The following is a 22346-nucleotide window of genomic DNA, read 5'->3' as shown; positions in this document are numbered from 1 at the left end:
GTGAGATTCAGTATCTGGCAACCTCTGACCCAACAGCAGGGGTGGGAGAAGTGCAGTGGCTGACATTCAGAAGAGCCCTCAACACACTGCTGTGAATATTCCTGGGAGCAAAGGGTGGCCTCTGATAGAGGTGGTATTCTTAGGGGTAGTGGGTGGCAGTATAAGATATTAGCCCTGGATAGGATAGTTTTAATTTGTTTTTATTTATTTGGCTGCCTGGAGTCTTAATTGCAGCACACAAGATCTTCGTTACACCATCCAGGATCTTTCTAAATGTGGTACGTGGACTCTCTAGTGGTGCACAGGCTCAGCAGTTGTGGCACGCAGGCTTAGTTGCTCCACAGCTTGTAGGATCTTAGCTCCCCGATCAGAGATCAAATCTGCGTCCCTTGCACTGCAAGGCAGATTCTTTACCACTGGACCAACAGGGAAGTCCCATGGATAGGATAGTTTTTAAATGAACTATTTCAAGCCTACAAAAAGTGGAGAGAGTAATCTTAAAAATACCTATGTATCCACCACTTGGTTTTATCAACTCTTGACATACGACAATGCTTGCTTCAGGTATTTTTAAGAAATTTGAATATTACACATACAGTTAGACCTTCCTTGCATCTCACCCTGAATGTCATTCCCTCCCTCACACCTAGAAGCAGTCACACCTGAATTTGGTGTTCATAATCCTCAAGCATAATATTTTTCACTGCACACACATGTATCTATAAATAATCTTTAGTGCTTTCACGTGTTTTAGATTTTATAAAAATGTCAGGGTACACTATTTAGTCATTAATTCAACAAATATTGATACTTACTGAGTGACTCCTATGGCCAGGCACTGTTTTTAACACTGGGGATGGGAAATATGCTGGGCAGCTTCACTGAGTGGGCCATCATCATCGCTAGCATGCTGTGCTCTATCACTGAGCATGCCAAGCAGCTCTGCCTGGGCATGCTAGAGATGCTCTCTGGGTCCCCAAATGAAGAGTCATGACCATTTGTACCAGCCCATGCCGGATATCTCTCTGTCATCTGTGAGGGCTGCCAAGGTGGGTGCAGTGATGCTGCAAGCTACCCCTACACCACCCATGACCCAGAGGAACCACGACTGCATGCCTACTCAATTCAAGGGCAACACACCATTTCTCCACTCTATATGGCTAAGTTGAACCAGATGGCATCACTTTGCTGTGATTCGTGGTGAGACTGGATTTACCAGAATTGACTCCAGCTTTCCAGAGATAAAAGGCTATTGGGCAAGTTTGGATGCCTTTAGTCAAACCACCCACGAACGCACCATTCTAAATAGCTTAATTGGTTACTTAGTCAGGGGCCAAGGCACCAACATTAATGAGATCTGCCAGATATCCAGGGCCCAGATCAAAACTGCTGACCCAATGGAAGGCTGTCCTGGAAGGCAGATTGCTATCACTGATTCTGTGGCCAGTGTTAGTGTGGCGCAGAATCTAATCAATGCCAGGCTTTCCTCTGAGAAGGGCAGGTGCTGTAGCTAGAACAATGTAGATTCACTCATAAGCTTTTAATCTTGTGTCCACATAATCAAATTGTGTGATTTCTGGTCAGTGATTTTCAGGTTTTAAATTATTTCTAAGTGTTCAGTTTCTATACAACTTTGTATCATTTGCTAAAAATTTAAAAATCACATTCTCTGTTCAGCTGTTAATGCTGGGATTCGTATTTAGTTTCACAAGCTTTTCTGTTTTTAGTTTTGTTTTGGGCTTTTTGGCTCATGAAGTATAGTTATGTTTGTTGATAAGAAATGTAAGAGCAGAATGTTACATTTCAGTTTAGTTCTGTAATGCCAAGAATTTAAAAATTAAAAATGGTTTGGTTAACAACAACCAGAAAAAATAAGAAACTAAACAAAAATTTCTGCCCTCGTGGAGTTTGTATTTAGGGGAGCAGAGAAACAATAAACAAGAAGAGAAAGTAAAAACATACAGTATGTTTGATAATATAACTTCCAAGGATTTAAGAAAAAGCATAGAAGTGCGTATGATGTCAGGATGGGGATGGGACAGTTGAAAATTTAGATTGAGTAGCCAGAGAAGGTCTTGCTATTTATATCCTGCTGCTGTTGCCTATTTTGCTAATCATTAAGTTTTGAGATTTATCTATTTTGAAATACATATTTTTAATTAATTCATTTCCACTGCTATATAGCATCCATTGCATGAATTGGAAACAATTCATTTAGTCCATTGTACTCTCTGGCCCCTTCAGAAAGGTTGATGACCCCCACATGAGAATGTGAGGATGTGAGAGTTGGACCATAAAGAAGGCTGAGTGCTGAAGAATTGATGATTTCAAACTGGTGCTGGAGATGACTCTTGAGAGTCCCTTGGACTGCAAGGAAATCAAACCAGTCAATTCTAAAGGAAATTAACCCTGAGTATTCATTGGAAAGACTGATGCTGAAGCTGAAGCTTCAATACTTTGGTCACCTGATGTGAAGAGCTGGTTCATTGGAGAGACTGTGATGCTGTGAAAGACTGAAGGCAAAAGGAGAAGGGGGCGGCAGAGGATGAGATGGTTAAATACCATCACTGACTCAATGGACATGAGTCTGAGCAAACTCCAGGAGATAAGGGGGGACAGAAGTGCCTGGCGTGCTGCAGACCATAGGGTCCCAAAGAGTTGGACATTGCTTATCAACTGAACAATAACACATGAGAATATTAATACCACAGAGACATTGGCTGTATCTTGTGCCCTGCTTTAGACCCAGGATGTGGAGCACTGGATGCTCCTGCCCTCTTCTCCCCTCCTCTCTTATCTTTTCCTTCTCTAGCTGGCATAAGAGGATGGACTCAGCAGTCAGTATCATTCAAGACCAAAGAGATTGCCAAGTTCTGGCGGAAAATGAGAATAGCACAATTGCAGAGCTGTGTGCCAGGGATCCTGTCAACTAGGTGCTGTGTGTGCAGTGCTTTGTAGATGACGTGTCCTTCCTGAAACTCACCACAACCCAGGACTAAGGGATTTGGCTACAAGGTGCTGTGGTCCCTTAGGAAAGTTACTAAGGTACTGAACCAAGAGGATGACTGGTTTGGCCAAAGCTTGACTGATGAGACACACATGCCTGAGCCTTGATATCAGACAGCTGCTTGAAAAGCTGACTATGTGTCATGGTGAGCTTTGGGAAAGGCTCTGAAGAGAGTAGCTTTGAGGGATTCCCATATCGTGTATGTCTCAATTCTTAAAGTAATAAACTAAGCAAAGAAACTGCTAAATAATGCCCTCCTTGGTGAGGTAGGCTCAACTATCAACTTCTTGGATTCCTTGGAGTCCTGTGTTGGACGGTGGTGATGCAGAGCCAGCTGCCCCATGGCTTACCCCTCTTTTCATCGCTTTCCTGCTTTCCCAAGAGCCCTCAGCCATGAGCAGACTTGAGCCTGAGAGATCAAGGACCATCGATGACCCAGGAAAGAGGCCCATCGGGCCCTAGAGGCAGACTTTACACCAGCTGGGCAGGGAATTCTGGGTCTGATGGGCATGTGTCTTCAGACATGCGAGTGAAGTAACAAGAGGAGGACCAGAGCGAGGCCTGAAGGGAAGCCTGGATGGCCGGCCGAGTAGTTGAATCCTTCTGGGACTTGGTTTCCTTTTCTGTCAAAACAGTGTAAATCAAACAATTACATAAAGATTTCGTTTTTGAAAACTGAGCCTTTTTTTTTTTCTTAGCTCTACAAGCCTTTAAGTCTCTGAATCTGAAACTTCTAGTGCCTCTGCTTTCTTGAACTTGACAAACACCTTGGACAAATGTGGCAGCAGTTACGCCCTGTGGACCCCAGGAGTCATGTTCATCTCAGAGGACCTGCTGAGGCATTGAAGTACCACACTGAGGAAACCAAGCCCCACATAGCCTGGGTCCAGAGGGCTGAGAGCTTCTGCGGCCTGTTTTAGGAAGGTGATACTGCTGTCCTTCTAGGGGAAAACCTTTCCCCTTTCTCCACAAGCCCCTCAGGCTGCTGGTGCTAACTTCCTCCTCACTGGTCCTGTGCAAATACTTAGGCTGCCACAGAGACCCTTTCTCCCAAGCCCAGAGCTCTGCTGACTTGTTTTCTGCCCCGCTTTCCTCTTCTTTCTCTAGGAGATCTAGAGCGCAGGAACAAATCAAGCTCTCTATGAGCTCTTAGACTGAAAGAGATCCTCTTAATCTCAGCTGTTCTAAAATCTTGAGTTCCCCAAAGAAGAACAGGAAATTAGAAAATATGGCAGCAAGTCATACTCCTGGAACACCTCCCAAGTGGTCTTGTTTTCTAAACTGACTCCATTTTCTCCTCCTCTTCTTTGTAAATCTCTCTTATTAAACCAGATTGGGAAAGTTTTCAATAAATTAAACATGTTCTCAGGAGATTTGGGTCTAGTTTCCAACTTGAATTTTCCTCAAACTCAGGCTAAGTATGTGCATGCCTCCTCCCTCTCGAAGTTTCCCTGCTTATGTTTCATGACTAGTATTTCAAAATTTTTATTTATTTATTTTTTGTGGTACTTTGTGGCTTGCGGGATTTAGTTTCCAATGGCACCCCACTCCAGTACTTTTGCCTAGAAAATCCCATGGACGGAGGAGCCTGGTAGGCTGCAGTCCATGGAGTTGCGAAGAGTCGGACACGACTGTGCAACTTCTCTTTCACTTTTCACTTTCATGCATTGGAGAAGGAAATGGCAACCCACTCCAGTGTTCTTGCCTGGAGAATCCCAGGGACGGGGAAGCCTGGTGGGCTGCCATCTATGGGGTCGCACAGAGTTGGACACGATTAAAGTGACTTAGCAGCAGCAGCAGCAGCAGGGAACTAATCCTAGATGCAAATAATACCCAGCTGACAGTGGATAATGTCTACATGCATTGCCAGCTGGGTGTTGTCTCAAACCCTGTGAAGCAGCCTTGACATGCAACATCGAGACCAGCTCATTACAGAAGCTTGCTGTGACTGGCACTCCTGGGGCAATTACCCTCACATAAGCTCATGCAATGATGGCAAGCATTATGGGTATAGGGAATGTCCAAAACTACACCAGATGGTGCACGCAGGGAGAGGAGTGAATTGGGATAGTTTGTTGAAAGTATGTTTGCACTTTATTTTCTCTTGAAAAATAACACACACACACATACACACACACAAAAAGCAGATCCACTTGAAATGAGAGCAGTATGGAGGCCATGGCCAGGAGGAAGTCGGACCAAGGCTTCTCCTTCTGTGGTCTGGATGAAACGCGTTTTGTACTCCTTGGTTGGGTAAGTTTCCCCATCAGGTGTTCCAGGTGAGCGAGTCAGTTCCTGTTTCCTTCTGAAAAAGCCTCCATTTGGAGTCTACTGTGTGCCTCCTCTGTGTTCATTTCTGCTGCCAAGGGATTGCTTATGCTGGCTGGTGTGAATGACCATATGGCAAAGGCTCCTGCCTTTTCAGCTGCCTACAGTTCTTTTTGAGCTGCAGCAGAAAACCTGAGCAGTGTAGAAGCAGATCAGATGGACTGTCTTCATCTCCGTGTTCTGGTTCGATGGCTTTTAGACTTTAAGTTAAATAGTCGTCGGTCAAGCTCTGAAGGAAGCTTAGCTGAGGGCACTGAAGTCTATCAGATCATCCAAGTTTACAGGTTATGTTTATTTCCTTGTCTGTAATGTTTGGAGCCGATGATTCTGCAGGTTCTGACTCTACGATCCAGATGTTTTAAAGATTCATGCCCTACCATGCACGTACATGTTGACATGTACATTAGCCACACCCTCTGTAACATTTCTTATAGTGCCTTTTGGTTTGTTTTTTTAGCCCAAGGAAGTTATCATGTCCTTACTGTCTTAAAAGCCAAGAAATCATAATTAAGGTCATCCTTGAGGTGCAGAATTCCCTTTGTCCACTTCCTGTAGAAGAAAATTGTTTTAAAATGGGATAATGTAAACAAAAACATAATTACTATTTGTTTCATGACATTTACTTATGTACAATGCTCTGCAGGAGAGTTTTTGCAAAGCTTTATAAAGGTTGTATGTCACAGAGTCAGGGTTAGGTTTTGAACCACACATTTATTATGGAAAAATGCTGATTTAATAAATATGCTGCAGTAGGTTTTCTAGTATCCGTATGCTAAAATGTGACAGACAAAATAGAAAACGATCACATCTAGTAAGAGGGAAAGTTTGGAGTTAACTGCTGCAGATGGCAGATCATGAATGCCCCTTGTCAGGTCCAGAGATGACCTGGTATTACCCCTTTAAGAGGGCACATGCCAGCTGGGGGTGAGGAGACCACTGACAGTTTTAGGAAAAACTTTTGAAACCAAATTATTCATTTTGAGTTACAAAAGGAATTTGTAACTGCAACTACTTTCAAAGAATAATTTTCTGCTGGTGTAAACAGCAAATATAAGATTTATAAATCAGAAAGAATGGCTGGAAAATCTCAGCAGAACTAATTTTCCCTGGACAGATGCCTTTACGTAGGTATTTCTGGGCAAAGTCAGCCTTGCCAAGTAGCCATTAGGTCTCTGCTGGTCAAGAGAAATGGGGAAAATGCATCACAAATAGTGCCTTGGAAAGGAATGTTTCAATCATTACCTGCACCTGGTTTTTCTCACAATCAGGAAACCGGGAGGAATGAGAACTTTATGGGAAATTAGGCTTATTGAAAAAAATACTTTGATTTTATTTGATTTACTCTCCAGGTAAGTCAGGAGAGGATGGCTGAATTAATTTGATCCTTTAACACCCCAGGCTTAGGTCGCCTCCTCCAGGACTTTCTCCAGCTCTCTTTTGATCTCTTTCTGGGGAACTGGGATGAATGTGTTCCTTACGTGGGTGCTGTGTCAGGGCAGGAATGTGGAGGCACGTATCCCAAGAGTTATGACAGGCCAGGATACATACCTTTTACTGTTACTTCCTTCATCATCTTGAAATTTTTATAAAGAGCAAAGAGACCTCTTCATAAAACAGAGAATAATATTTAGCCAAATGAGACCACCAGTGAAATGAGTGCCAGTTAATTTGCTTACTTTGAAACTCAAACATAAGACCAGATGTATATGTCAAGTATCCCAACAACTGAAATATTTTAATATTCTCTCCTATCTTCCCTGCTTATTTCCAAAATCCAATTTTTTTTTTTTTGCTATAAGCAAAAATATATGAGAAAGATCTTTTCAAAAATGTTCTCCGATACCATCCACAAGTTTCCTGATTATAAAAGGAAGGTACACAGCTACCTTCGGCCCAGACAAGTGAGGAGTGGCAGAGAGGAGATGAGGGCTGCTATGGGTGGGACTGTCTGCAGGAGGCATGTCTGGGGCCTCTGCAGGCCCAGTGTGTCAGTTGGGTCCCTAAGCCAAGGATCTGCCCCAAGCAGTGGACAGGGAAGGGGTGGCAGGGGTACCTTGGCCTGTCGGCTGGCTCCTGCAGCTCGAGGGTGCAAAGGGAGGTCGTAAGTTTCATTCTGCTGTTTAGCAAAGTTCACAAATACCTGGAGGCAAGAGAAGGGCAAGAGTAGGTAGATAGTTCCAGAAAAGGGCACCCTCTACCTACCCTCCCACCCACTCACTCTGTTGTTTCCCACAGTTAATGTACAGCCCTGCTGGAGCAGCCTGTGTCCTGCCCAGGGCACAGGGCTTCTTCTTAGACTCGTGAGCTAAGCCAAAGGCGTGCCCGCAGGGGATTATGGGTAAACGAGGCAGAGTCTCAGCTAGTGGTAGCCTCCTAAACCTCTACAGGAATAACTAAAAAATCAAAACCAGGAAGACGGGAGTTGATTGCTCCAGTTTTCTATTCTCAATTCAACGTGCAGTGTGACCAACTCTTGTCCCTGCCTCCATCTACTTATGCTGGCAAGAAGGGGCTGGGAGCCAGCTCCTCAGAGAGTAAGCAGAGACTTGCCTGTTTCTTCTGCTACGCTGAGTAATCTTTAAGGATATTTATTTTAAAAAGAACAAATAAAAACCAATGAAACCCAGAAACAAACGTCCATATGGATGAATGGATAAACAAAACATGGTATGTACACACAACTGAATATTATTCAACCTTAAAAAGGGAGGATATTCTGACACAGGCTCCCACATGGATTTACCTTGAGGGCATTATGTTAACTGAAATAAGATAGACGCAGAAGGACAAATACTGTGTGATTCCACGTCTTCGAGGTATGTGGAGTAGTCAACAGAATGTAAAACAGTGGCCAGGGGAGCAGTTCTTGGGAGTTACTGCTTGATGAGTACAGAGTTGCAGTTTGGGAAGATGAAAAATTTCTAGAGATGGATGGTGGTGATGGTTGTACAACAATGTGAATATACTTAATGCCACTTAAAATGATAATTACATATATTTTATATACATATTTTACCACAATAAAAAATGATCACGTTAAAAAAACCTGACACATGGCACATACATTTATCAAAACTCACTGAATTGTACACTTTAAATAGGTGTATTCTATTGTATTTAAATTAAGCATCAGTAGAGATGATTTGAAAGGAAAAAAGGGCCATCGCCACAAACTGGGAAGGAGAAAAAACATCATAGTGTTGTGAGGAAGAATGCTGTAAAAAAGTCAGTGAAGTCTGTGGATGACTGAAATACTCTTAGAAAACCATTTCTGAGTTTCCAAGTTTGCCCTAATGGACAGAAGGACTTGGCACTTGGGCACATCCTCCCTTGCCCTTGTGTAGATTCCAGCTGAGCTGGGCACTGCAGCCCAGGCTTTGCCCAGCTGGGCACCCCCAGCCTTGCCTGGTCCAGTGTGGTCTGCGTGACCGAGTACTCCTCGATGAGCAGGCTGTCCTTGTGGGAGACGAGCAGCCGGAAGATCCTGGCCAGGGAGGAGGAGGAGACCTGGAACTGCAGCATGTTGTGGTGCCTCTCCCTCTGGACGCTGCCTGGGAAGTTGCCCTGGAAGAACTGCTCCACAGGACCCAGGTCAGGAAGCAAGTCGTCCTTTGGGGATCTGATTTTCATCGTGACAATGTAGCCATCTCCAAACCTGGGGGATGCACATGGCAGTGTGGAACAGGCCTGTTAGCAGCTGGATCTAAGGAAATCCTGAAATGAGGCCTAGACTTATCACAAATATTGGGGATTAAAGGCCCATACTATAGATCTCGAGAAGAAAAGGAAGCAGCTACCCACTCCAGCATTCTTGCCTGGAAAATCTCATGGACAGAAGAGCCTGGTGGGCTCCATGGGGTCGCAAAAGAGTCAGACACAACTTAGCAACTAAACCAAAATAGATCTTGTGTGTGTGTTTAAAACTAGGACCGAAAGGGCCATGATAGTTCCTGGAGAGGTGGTTTGACACTAGTTTTTAGAGGTCTTAATGCCTCACGTGGTGAAGTGGGTCTCCAGGTCTATGTCACAGCTTCCTGTGTCCACCTTCTGGAGACACAGGTGTTCCCTGCTCCATTCCCTTTAATGTATGTGCTGAAGTCAAAGGTTGTCTGAGCCCTGTGCAGAGATCACAGGTTGCCCAGGGCTTCCTCAGAGGTGGAAAGACTGTCTGGGCCTTTAAGAGACTGGCCTGGTGGGAGAAAAGGCTTGGGAAGGCAGTGCTTCCCTGGGGAAGCTTCCAGAACAAATGGAGCTGCCAGGTCCAGGGCCATGGATGCCTCCCTTCTTCACTCATCAGGTCACTCGCATGTGGATAAATGGTCCACTAGAGAGTGAGTGCATGGCCAGATGGCATCCCTTCACACTTACCTCATTGTATACTTATTTCAGTGCTCCATCCAGGTTCCAGGGTTGTTTCCCTTTACAATAAAATGCCTTTACCTTTCACCCCCAGAAAAGTGACCATCCTTCACACAGGAATGTTCCTGCTCACCTGCTCTCCTACAGGAAACTGAGGACTGAGAGGGAAAGGGGGTAGGGAGCATACGTTCTCCAGCAGGTGGACACTGGAAGCTGCTGACATGGGTCTGGTGACCTCACATGCTGAAGTCCCTGTATAGTGTCCAAGCTGTAGTTACTCAAGACGTTATGGGTCTAGTGCCCAGATGCAGCTAACCTATTAGACCTTCACCTCAATTGTTGTTGCATATGATGCATTTGAAGCCTGACGTGTGCTGTGCAAGACACTCCCCTGGAACATCGAGACGAAGTGTCTTGGCACAGATGCAGTGGGTTATGTGTTCCTCCTTTCACCAACTGCCATGGTGACTTTTTCTATTCTGGGCTCTCAAAATGTGTTTGATAAATAAGTAATAATTTAAAGTCCACCCTTCCTAGTTTATAAAACATATCAGAAAGCAAGGGAGTATGGCATTATTATCCAAATCTCATTTTAAGTGATTGTCCACTTTGGCACACAAACTGTCATTAATAACACGTTATTTACAGCAGTTTACAATTTATCAGGACAGGATAATCCTACTAAAGATTACTGGCATTGCTGGTTTGTCATATAATACATGGTCATTTCCCAAACTCAAAAGCATATGATTCTGTATTTTCCAAGTCTCCTGTAAATATGTTATAATACTTTCATAATTTAAAAAATAAAAAGAAAGAGAAAAAAAAGCATATGACATGCCAGAAAGAAACTGACTGTTCAGGCTGTTTGGTCTCTGGGTTGCTCCTATGCTGGTTGTGGACTCATTAAATAGGTCACGGGTTCTGGACTGTTGGGATAAGTGGTGTGATAACGAGGCAGTGGTAATGACCCTCTCTCATCCCAACTGGGCTCTGCATTTGCCCCTTTCAGAACAGATGGGGACATCTGGAGCCTCAGCAAGCCTTCAGCCACAGGCCGTTAGCCCAATAAAGAAGAGCTACATTCGGCACACCGGTTTTCTCCACCTGCTGCCGCAGAATCAGGCTCAGATACCTCTGCCCATGGCATGGGGGAGCAGCAAGACGTCTCACATGTCAGAAAAGAGCACAAGGCCTTGTTGACTCCCCACTTCTCCCCCGAAGGTAACAAAGACAACCCCCCACCATATCCTTACTTGGACTTGAGGTGCTGGATGGTGCCCAGACACTGAAAGGCACCCTTCACCATGATGGCCAGCCGGGTACACAGGGCCTCGCACTCTTCCATGCTGGGGGCAGGGAGAGAGCAGGTGAGGGCTGAGAGGACTGGACTCCATCACCCGCCTGCCCCACCTCAGCCCCTGGGAATCTCTTGCCTGTGGGAAGTGAGGACCACGGCTCTCCCTTCTCTGATGATGCCCATGATGGTGTTCCACAGCATGCGGCGTGCCTGGGGGTCCATGCCTGTGGTGGGCTCATCCTGCAGGGAGGCAGAGGGCAGAGGGCCAGGCTGGGAGCCAGCCTCCCCCAGTTCCTGCACCCTCCTTGGCTGCACCTTCCTCTCTCTGATCAACATTGCTCTCTGGCAGACAGTGCACAAAGTCACTCCCCAGTGGGCAAGAGCCGGGGAAGGGAGCCAAGGCCATGGAAGGCAGGGGGTGAATCAGGAGCGTGAAGAAACATCAGCACGCCTCTAGATCTGTAGCCCATGAATGAGTTAAAATTCATTAAAACAATGATAGAACTATTTTTAAAAAAGAAAATAAAAATCTCTACATGTGCTTGCAAGGAGGCTGGAAGAAAGCTCAGGTGACTTTTCAGGGTCCCTTCAAGATCCATGCCCTCATGAACCCCAGACTGCCTGGGAACAGGGCCTTGGGCCTGGTCTAGCTTTGGCGAGAACCACATGAGCCTTTGCTCCAGGCCAGCGCTCCTGTCCAATTAGGACCTCAAAGAGGCAACCCACTCCAGTATTCTTGCCTGGAGAATTCCATGGACAGAAGAGCCTGGCAGGCTACAGTCCATAGAAAGAGTTGGACATGACTGAGCGACTTTCACCTTCACAGGCCTCCTCAGGAAGAAGTAAGTTTTGGCCAGTCACTGACATTCTGCAGAAGGGCTGAATTTCCCTGCTGTGAGCCTGAAGCCCTACTAGAGGCTTCCCAGGAACTCAAAGTAATAATGTGTTTTGACTCTGGTTTCCCCCAAGAGCTGTGAACCAAACATTGGACTGATTGACTCAACATGAGCGGTATAGGAACAACCCAGACAATCAGAGACCGCTGCAGTTCCTAAATCTGCTGGCTCAGCCACAGAGATGCAGCCCTCGGCTCTCGCGAGCCCTCAGGTGGCCTCCAGGGTCCTCACCAGCAGCACCAGTGGTGGGCAGCCTATGAGCGCAATGGCTGTGGAGAGTTTCCGCTTATTTCCTCCACTGTAGGTGCCGGCCAGGCGGTCTGCATAGAGAGACAGGCCCAGGCTCTGAATACTCCAGTTTGTCACCTAGGGAGGAGAAAGAAATCCCATTTGGGAAAAACAAACAAGCAAACACCCCACCAATTCAAAGTCTTGGGCTCCTATATCTCACTCCTCCAGGATGACAGACCCAGTGAGGCCGAAACGTGATGACGTATGGAGTAGCTCATGGCCTTCAAGGGCCAGGCGTCTCCTTTCCACCCTCAGATCCTTAGATCCCAGTATGGTTTGGTCTGCTTCACATCCATTGGATGCAACTCCCTGAGAAATAGTCTTCAGCCTTTCCAGAGCAGGACAATGCCTCTTACCCAGTGTCCTGGATGGACTATGGTTAGGAGTGGAAGAGGAAGAACTCTGGCCCCAAATGACATAAACCCACTTATTCATTTACTTAGTCCTATAAAACATGTAAAATTTTTTCAGGAGTGCTTTGCCCATGCCTCTATAAAAAACAAATCGACTAAGAAGAGCTCATAGCTTATTTGTAGTTCTCTCCACTCTGCCTGCCCAGGACTGAGGATATACAATCAAATATTGTGTCTTCAGTTATTTGTATTAGTTCTTTTCCTCCCCTTCCGTATGAGTATTACATTCATTTGAAATAAAATTGGATTAATTGGTTTTAATTTGCTTTCAGTGTTAGGATTTCTTTTTGTTTTCACTTTTACCTCTTTCTCATTCTTACTGATTTAGTTTTATTTTTTGAATATGTAGAATGTTAGTGATTCTAAAAGTTTAAACTATACAAAAAAATATCCTGACAGAAGTATTATTCCCTCCCATTTCCCTTTCACCCTATTTCCCTCTTGCTGATCACCACATTCGTTGCTTTCCAGTTTATCCTTCCTGTATCTCTATTTGTAAAGGTAAGCAGACATATTTATGCTTTCTTATTTGCCCTACTTTCTTACATGAAAAAGTAGCATTCTACCTGTGCTCTTTTACACTTTGCTTTCTTCATTTAACAGTATCTCCTTGAAAAAAAGTCAGTATCATTCACAGAGCTATTTTTTTGGTTTTGATTTTTCTTTTTGGTGACACCAGGCACAGGATGTGGGATCTTAGTACCCCAACAAGGGATCAAACCCATGCCCCTGCAGTGGAAGCACAGAGTCTTAATTGTGCTTCCAGGGAAGACCACCAGGGAAATCCTGGGTTTTTTTAAATAGCTGCATAAGACCTTGTTGCATGTATTTATGGCATAAATTATTCAATTTCCTATATGCCTGAACATTTAGCTATTTCCGATATTTTATGACTAAAGTGTAGTGAATATACATTTTTGAATATGTCTTTTTGTACTGTGGGATGTGTGTCTTCAGGGTAAATGCCCAGCAGTGGGATGGCTGGATCAAAGGGTAAATGCATATATCATTTTGTTAGATAGGACGGTGGGAATTTTTTTTCATCTAGTTTGTTGACTGCTATACCCTTGTTTTCCAGAAGAGTACTTGGCACACAGCAGACACTCAGTTGAGCATTTGTTGAATGAATTAATGGATAGCATGCTCTAGTTTTCCCATATCTAAATAAATGCATTCTCATGAAGCAGGTTCATGGTTTACCAAACTATTAAGTGGACACAATAAACCAAGCTAATTTACCCTCTCAATTTCCTCTGCTGGTACACCTCGAAGCCGGGCATAAAGGTAAAGATGTTCTCGCCCAGTAAGCAGGTCATCGATTGCATCAAACTGAGGACAGTAGCCCATACTTTGATGGACGTCAGAAATATTGGTCAAAATACTGCAAGAAGAAAAAACAATTAGTAGGTTTCCTTCACAAAATGGGTGACCAGAGATCTGGGACTGGAGGAGTTTCAGCCAAAACGATATTAAAGCTCCCTCTCCTCTTTTCCCATTTTTGCTTTAAAAATGTGAACAACATTTAGGAATCAAAGTAAGGGCTCTTTGGTTAGAAACTGATAAACTCCAGGAGTTCTGAGCTTTGAATCCAGTTGGATTCTCCTAGATTCCCCTATCTAGGATAAATTGAATACCTGTTACCTGAAGACAGCTGTGATTTTAGATTGGATCACCTCATATGTGAGTTTAAAAACAAAGGGAAGATCAAACTTAAGAAAATGAGCAATGTTTTTTGATCCATTTCAAATATTTGGGAAGTAGCTAGAGAAGATGCATGCTTCCCAATGGAAGTGAACTTTCTGTCTTGTATTTAATGACAGAGATACTGTCAATGAAAGAGGAACCAATCAGATCACCACACAGAGCAAGAGACTGGCAGAAGAGATGAAGAGATGAAATGAGTTCTATCAACTCCCTCTAATCAATATATTCTCCTCTGCTAAAAAATATATTGCCTTGATGAAAAAACAAACTGACCATAGACTGGTCCAATTTTCTTCCTCCTTCTCTCATAGCTTAGGGTCTAAGATTGAAGGATGGATGCAGTGGTATGGGACAGAGAGAGGCCATGTACTTCCCTACTATGACAGAACCACTTAGGTACGGCCAGTTAAAATTGCCCAGGGAAGCAAGGAGGGTACTTCACCAAATCCACCGGAACTCCTACACTTAAGAGCCCCAATCCTGTGCCTTAAACCTATAGTTTCTTTCTAGCTTCTGTCTTGACTTTACCTGTGTCTCATTTTGATGTCTCATGGTAAATCCTATTTCATCCCCTTGCTCTCCACTCCCTGCCCTCTTCCCTTTTGTTTCCCATCATGAAGTCATTTGCTTGGTTGTAGGCCAAGCTAGATCTGAAGATGAGATGGAACCAGTCATGGTCTGGCTCCACCTCTGCCATTCCCTTTGCTCTAGACCCAACATCAAGGCTGGGAAGGCTGGGGAACCAAATTCATCCTGTCTGAGCCAGTGAAGAATGCGTAGGACTCTCCTCACCCAGGGAGCATTGGGCCACGTTGATGATGGCTTTCCCGGGTAAGCAGAAGTTGGTTTGATGTCAGCAGTGCCTAACTCCACTCATAAACCAGGACAGAGATTTTCTCTGGGCACAATATGTGTGAGCTCTGCTATTCCAGGAGCAGCTTGTAAAGAGGCAGACAATGCCAGCTCATGTTTTCTGTCCTGTCCTGTCCTGTCCAAGACCAGTCTGTTTCCATGTTCCTTATTTCAGAGAGCAGCAGGCACTCTCCCAGAATCCAAGGGCACATGCCAGTTCTCCCTTTATAAAAGAATCTTGGCCAGCAAAGCCAAGTGTTGGCACAGAAATAGCCAATGCAGATTAAAGCTTCCGAGGACTCCTGAACAAGCGCCATGTAGATACTCAACCCAGAGAAAGGGTGCTTCATCACAGACGTTCTTAATCTGGGTCCTAGGGGTTCCTGTAGGGTCATAACTGTGCTTCAGGGCTCAGCTAATTCCCTGAAACTGTTTGTAAAGAACATATGAAGAGAGGTAATGGGAAGCAATTTTTATAAGTACAAGAATCCCAGGGACGGGGGAGCCTGGTGGGCTGCCGTCTATGGGGTCACATAGAGTCGGACACGACTGAAGTGACTTAGCAGCAGCAGTGTTCATCACATGATCAAAGGGTCAGAGGCTTATGACCCACAAAGGATGACCACTGATTTGGTGCTTCCAGAATTTTCTGAGAATTCATGCTAATGGAGGAATCTTTTAACAATCACAATTCAATTTAGTTCTCCAGATAGACTTTTCAGACCATGTTTGCTGGGAGGTCTGTACCTCCACACAGATCCTTCAGGCTCTCAGAGTCATCCTCAGATACAGGGTGGGGCCGAGGACGTGCCTCAGGACCTGGGAGAGACACCCTGAGACAGGATAGCCGGACACTCACCTCTTGCCTGCGACAGTGGCATCGCCTGAGGTCACTGCGGTGTCCCCAGTGAGCATCTTGAATGTGGTGGTTTTGCCAGCTCCGTTCACGCCCAGGAGGCCAAAGCACTGAGGGAGAACACACAGAATTGGCCTCGCCCTGGAGCCCCAGAAGGTCAGAGTGTCAGGCCCCAGGGCAAGTGTATGTGGTGAAGGGAGGCATGCTGGACCCATGCTGCCGTATAAAGGTGATTAGCCATTTATGGCGTATGGAAGCAGAATGTGTCATTTGGCATGAGGGTGATTGTAAGCTGAAGGCAAATGGGAAGAAGCAGATATAAGACAAGCTGTCTGCCCTCTCCTTATTTGCCTCAAAGCAGGACATAAATTTACAAGGTGTTCCCTTTTCCTCTCTATCAAGATGGACTAATGTAATCACTGGAGACAACTTTAGACTCTTACTAGCCTGGAGACGACACTGCTGCTGCTGCTGAGTCCCTTCAGTCGTGTCTGACTCTTAGCGACCCCATGGACCGCAGCCTACCAGGCTCCTCCATCCATGGGATTTTCCAGGCAAGAGTACTGGAGTGGGGTGCCTTTGCCTTCTCTGAGAGACGACACTAGAGGAATCTATATCACAAGCTTTAATAACTAGCCTTTATCTGCCATTATTTACACATACAGGGCTTCTCTGGTGGCTCAGATGGTAAAGAAACTGACTGCAATGCAGGAGACACAGGAGATGTGGGTTTGATCCCTGGGTCGGGAAGATCCCTTGAAGAAGGAGTGGCTACCCACTCCAGTATTCTGGAAAATTCCATCGACAGAGGAGCCTGACAGGCTACAGTCCATGGGGTCACAAACGGTTTACCTGTACACTTGCCTGCAACCCACCCTGCTAGAAACTGTAAGTCCATCTCCTTTGCCTTGTAACTTCCCTAAAAATGTATTGTTCCTCTGCTAAGGTGCTGCTGCTGCTGCTGCTGCTGCTAAGTTGCGTCAGTCGTGTCCGACTCTGTGCGACCCCATAGACGGCAGCCCAACAGGTTCCTCTGTCCCTGGGATTCTCCAGGCAAGAATACTGGAGTGGGGTGCCATTTCCTTCTCCAATGCATGAAAGTGAAAAGTGAAAGGGAAGTCGCTCAGTCGTGTCCTACTCTTAGCGACCCCATGGACTGCAGCCTACCAGGCTCCTCCGTCCATGGGATTCTCCAGGCAAGAGTACTGGAGTGGGGTGTCATTGCCTTCTCCGGCTAAGGTGCTACATGAGCCCAAGTTCCTACCATCCCTTCAGGGTAGTCATTTCTCCTGCGCATGTGCAGTGCACATGCTAACAAGCTTTCTCTTTGTTTTTCTCTCCTTACTCCATCTTTATCAGTCCAGTTGACAGAGCCCTGGCTCCAGAACCTAAAAGGGTAGTAGGAAGCAGAATTTCCCTCCTTGACAGTGACTGCTGAGCATTTGAAATGCGTCTACATGTACTATGAGCTTAAATGCACACTAGATTTTGAAGATTCAGAACAGTAACAAAAAATAATGTAAAATATAAAAAACATTTTATATGACTTACATGTCGAAGTATGAGATTAATGATTAAGACTAATTTCACCTGCTTTTTCCCCTATGGCTACTAGACAATTAGAATGACCTACATGGCTTGTGTTTTATGTCTGTTGATCAGCTCTGTTTCAGAGGAGACCAGAGACATGCATGGGAGCTGGTTTCCTGAGGTTCTTTCACATGTGGCCCACAGAGTACCCACCTCTCCGGAGCGGACTCCCACACACAGCCTGTCCACTGCTGGGCTGGAGGTGCCTGAATAAACCTGCAAGATCAGAGAAAGTGGACTGAGGACTAATAGAGGGTTAAACAGGGGAAGGGCAGGAGAGCAAACGATGGCTTAGGTGAAGGTTACACATCGACATGGATGTGCACAGAGGTGCTATGAGCACTGAGAGTGTTGAAGCTGAGCCTCTGTGCAGAAATGGAGTGCAGGAAGATTCATTAGCAGGGCTCAGTTGCAGCGGCTCTTGCTGAGGCCCTGTGTCAGTGCCCAGGATAAATGCTAGGGAAAGAGCATTGAAAGTTCTTGGAAGACTAGTTATAACAAAGATGACAATCTCACATAACACTGGGGAAAGGAATTGCTTGCATTAGCATATTGCCTATTCTTCAGAAGGTAAATTATAGCTTCGTGCCATCTTAGTCCAACTGGCACCTCCAAACTAACATTCCTGTATCTATTCCCTTACCTTGGTGAGTTCATTTAGCCTTAAGATATCAGTTTTATTTCCTCCACTAATAATTCTCTGCCTTTCTTCAGCCACATCATCATCTTCATCTGTGATGGGCTCCTTTGCAGGCTCGGTAGTCCTAGAGGAAGAAAAGAGGATGGAGGGGGCTGGTGCACAGTGTCCTTAGCTCTGTCCTTTCATCTTACCCTCTGCTCATTCACTGGCCTCGACCCCAGCCCAGCCTTCCACCCCTAACGCTTGACTCTCAAAAGGACTCTGCACAGGAAAGGTGTCGGGCATTAGGCAGAGAAGGCAAGCGCTCGAGACCAGAGTCTGCCCTGGTTTCCGGTCCTGGCCTCCCTGTGTGTGACTGTGGGGATGTTGCTGAACCTCGCCTCCTTCAACCATAAGACAGGGAGGGGTGGTAAGAGCGTCTATCTCATGGGATTGTGGTAAAGAAGAACTTGGCACAGGGTCTGGCATAGAGTCAAGACTCAAAACGTGGTAGCTGCTATCATGATAGAACCCTTCATCTATGGTAAGCACTCAACAAAGGATAGTTACTAGCAACCAAGCCTCCTACTTCTTTTAGTCCATCAGGTTATCTCCTGTCCCAAACTATAGTTTTCCATCAGCTGTAGGTTAAAACCCTAACTCCTCAGCTGAAATCCCAGAGACCTGCAGTCAGGCCCCACCTACCCTTCGCACTCATCCTCCCATTAATCTTTCTCCTTTTTTTTTTCATTCAAAAAATTGTAGAGGGTTTTATTATTGCAATTAATGGTGTTATTATTGGTAGAGTCCCTTGGACAGCACTGAGATCAAATCAGTCAATCCTAAAGGAAATCAACCCTGAATATTCATGGGAAGGACTGATCCTGAAGCTGAAGCTTCAATACTTTGGCCACCTAATGAGAAGAGCTGACTCACTGGAAAAGACCAGTGATGCTGGGAAAGGCTGAGGGCAGGAGGAGAAGGGGGCAACAGAGAATGAGATAGTTGGATGGCATCACTGACTCAACGGACGTGAGTTTGAGCAAGCTCTGGGAGATGGTGAAGGACAGGAAAGCCTGGCGTGCTACAGTCCATGGGGTCAACAAAGAGTCGGACGTGAATTAGTGACTGAAAAACAACAACATTGGTAGAGAAATTACATTCCAAATGTCCTGGCCCACCCAGTTAGTGACTCAAGAAACAGAGAGTAGCAGAATTATATCCAATCTCCTTATTGTCCATTTGAGGAGATAGGTTCGCAGAGGGGCAGGCACTTCTGTCAGGTCAGGTCCTGCAGCTCAGAGCCCTGCCTCCTTGCACTGGATGGTTCCCTTGCAGCACAATTACTCTCCAGTAATTAATTTAGTAATACTCAAACCCTTTTGAATATGTACACTCAACATAATTTTGAAAAGCTTTAAGTAGATACCTAAATTTTCTCCCCACACGTTAAAAGTTTTTTGTTTTTTTTTTTTGGCCATGTTGTGTGGCATGTGGGATCTTACCCATTTATCTCTTGGACTGACTCCTCCCTCTACCCACCTACCCATAGCTCCCAGCCCAGGTTAGGCTTTCCCAGCTCCCAGCTCCTGCAGGCATTTCCAGCGGCTCAGTGTTCTTGTTCTCCTGCCCTGCGGAGCAGAATCTCACCATCCTTAACAACACAGCCTCTTCTCTGAACACCCTGAATACCCTGACCTACATGCTCTCCTCCATCCGTCCCTGGCCATATCCAGTTCATTACAAAGTTTTGTCTAACAAACTTCTTACTATTTACTCCATCAACTTCTTTTACTTCATCTCCTAACACCCTCGCTTCTTTCCAGGCTACCCCTGTCTCTTGCCTAGGTAACAAAGCAGCTTCCTGTCTGATCTCTCTGTTTCTAATGCTAGCAGATCATGTCATTTCCCTGATTAAAACACCCCAACAACTTTTTGCTGTCCTCAGGCTTATATTCTAAGTCCTCACCAAGGTGAGGGGGCATTTCATGACCTGACTCTGCCTTCTTCTCCAGACTCATCTCTCACCACCCCTACCCTCTCCTTTCATAGCCATCCTGAACTCCCCACATGTGGGCATACCCACTACCAAGAGCACCCGTTCTTCCCTCCTCTCATTTCTCTCCTTTCCTGGTTGTTTCTCAGGATGGACACTGTTGTCTTCTTGAAGCCAGAGATTCGGAACACTTCTCTGGTCCTCTTTCTGCTCTAATACAGAAGTACACACTTGATGTGTTGACACCAGAGTTTGAAGCTAATGTGTCTGTTTTAGTAAATAACTCTTGCTTCTCTCCCACCCAAGGCCTCTTAAAGAGGTGCCTCCCCCCCAAAAAAAGAGGTGGCCAAAGCTGCAGAGGGGGGCCTGCAAGGACTGAGGGTCCCATGGACAAATCCTCATGCTAGAATCACTTTCTGGTCATGTTTTTTTATTCTAAGTGTGTTGACATTCATTATCTTATTCCACCTCTTTCCAATAACTCAATTCCCTGAGGATTAAAAGCTAAAGACAAGCCCTCTGAATCCTTATTTATATGTGACCACATTTGGCCTGAGAGGGTAAGAGGGTAGGGGACAAACACTGTCCAGGAAAGCTTGTTCTGAGTGCCCAGTGACTTGCAGTTCAGGGCTCTGAGCCAAGGCCAGTAAATATCAACTTGGGTTGCAGAGGGGGCTGCCTTCTGGAAACCTGAGCACCCACTTCAGAATGAGGCAGGGCCTTGAGCAAGAGAATGGGAAGAAAGGCATGGCTGGGCTGGGTCTGGGTTGGCAGACAACCCTCTTGCTCCCCAACCAGGGGGGCATGACCACTGCTCCACCCCCACCACACTGCACCTGGCCGCCTTCACCTCAAATATCACCCCCCGCATTACTCTCTTCCCCCCTCTGCCCTGTCCCAACTCTCAAATCTCTAATTAGCAAAGGGGTCTGATTTGTCTATTTCCTCATGAATGCATGTATTGATTTCCTAGTACTTTGGATATCAATTAATCATTATCATTTGTGATGCTATGATCCAATTTAATATGATTATGTTTATTAAATGAATGGGATTAAATACTAGTGATTGAAATTAATTGCACTGTATTCTAAACACTTTAAAATTTTCACAAATTCTAATGTGACTGTTTTAATGTGTCTCTCCTTGCATTATTCAGAACAAGCCGGGCTTTGAGAGCATAACAGTCTTTATGCAGTGGGGCTCATAAGGAAAGAGATGACCACATGGATGTGAAATCAAGTCCCCTGACTGACAGATGTGAGGAGCTGGGCTTGGTGCCCTCGGGGTGGTGGCGGAGCATACCATCGGCTGAAGAAGAACTGGTATTGGATGAGGAGCGTCAAGAGGAAGTAGACCACACCTTCTACTGCCATGGCAGCCAGCTTCTTCCCAATCAGGTCCCACTGGAATGGATTTGAAGAGTGCTCCTCACCTGGGGATGCAGACCACCAGAAAATAACAGATAAGTCCTGCTGCCCCAGCCGTCCCGAAAGACCTAGTTACAACACTAGGCTCAGCTAGACCACGCCTTATGCGAGGGATTAAGTCAGTGACAAACCCAAGTCTCTGTGTTGTGTTTAGTTTCTCAGTTGTGTCTGACTCTTTTCGACCCCATGGACTGCATGCAGTCCGCCAGGCTCCTCTGTCCATGGAGATTCTCCAGGCAAGACTACTGGAGTGGTTGTCATGACCTTTTCCAGGGGATCTTTCCAACCCAGGGATTGAACCAAGTCTCCTGCAATGCAGGTGGATTCTTTACCATCTGAGCCATCACCCGAGTCTCATATTGGCTCAAGTCAGAGTAGGAACTGTCCCTGATCCCTCCTATGCTCCTCAACCATGGACACAGAAGCACCCTGATTCCTTCTAGTATCAGGAAAAAATCCCAGACCAACCAGGTGCCCCCAGCCCCAGTTCAGGCTGCAGGTTGGTCATAGAAACTCCCATTGGAGCTCTCCCAGTCTTGGAGGATCCAGGGCCACATGACTGCTACCCACCAAACCGGGCATAGACGTCTGTCACTGCCTGGCTCAGTGCCAGGTCAATGAGACCCCGGCCCAGGCAGAAGTGGGGGAAGATAATGAGCAGCTTCCTCAACATGGCATTGATCCTGAGCAGCGTCTGAAATATAG

The 22346-nt window shown here is 45.7% G+C and overlaps 1 protein-coding gene and 1 pseudogene across 2 annotated transcripts in view; one reads left to right on the top strand and one right to left on the bottom strand.

The window, feature by feature from the left end:
* The first annotated feature begins 777 nt into the window (after window positions 1–777).
* LOC102391081 lies at window positions 778–1514 on the top strand (annotated as a pseudogene).
* Window positions 1515–5077: 3563 nt separating this feature from the next.
* Window positions 5078–22346, bottom strand: part of ABCA4 (ATP binding cassette subfamily A member 4) — a 144415-nt gene continuing 127146 nt past the window's right edge. For both annotated transcript variants that reach the window (XM_025288233.3, XM_044944665.2), the window contains 12 exons: window positions 22212–22335; window positions 21517–21646; window positions 18240–18360; window positions 17750–17812; window positions 16010–16116; window positions 13834–13975; window positions 12122–12256; window positions 11131–11234; window positions 10951–11043; window positions 8741–8990; window positions 7389–7475; window positions 5078–5884 (listed from right to left, as the gene is read on the bottom strand). In XM_025288233.3, coding sequence (XP_025144018.3) covers window positions 5849–5884; window positions 7389–7475; window positions 8741–8990; window positions 10951–11043; window positions 11131–11234; window positions 12122–12256; window positions 13834–13975; window positions 16010–16116; window positions 17750–17812; window positions 18240–18360; window positions 21517–21646; window positions 22212–22335 — 1392 coding nt within the window. In that variant the 3' untranslated portion in view covers window positions 5078–5848. The remainder of the gene's footprint in view (window positions 5885–7388; window positions 7476–8740; window positions 8991–10950; window positions 11044–11130; window positions 11235–12121; window positions 12257–13833; window positions 13976–16009; window positions 16117–17749; window positions 17813–18239; window positions 18361–21516; window positions 21647–22211; window positions 22336–22346) is intronic.

This window comes from Bubalus bubalis, chromosome 6 (assembly GCF_019923935.1).
Source record: "Bubalus bubalis isolate 160015118507 breed Murrah chromosome 6, NDDB_SH_1, whole genome shotgun sequence".
In the NCBI taxonomy this organism is placed as follows: Eukaryota; Metazoa; Chordata; class Mammalia; order Artiodactyla; family Bovidae; genus Bubalus; species Bubalus bubalis.
The sequence above is the reverse complement of the archived record's forward strand: the minus strand, read 5'-3'. Positions and strand labels throughout refer to the sequence as shown.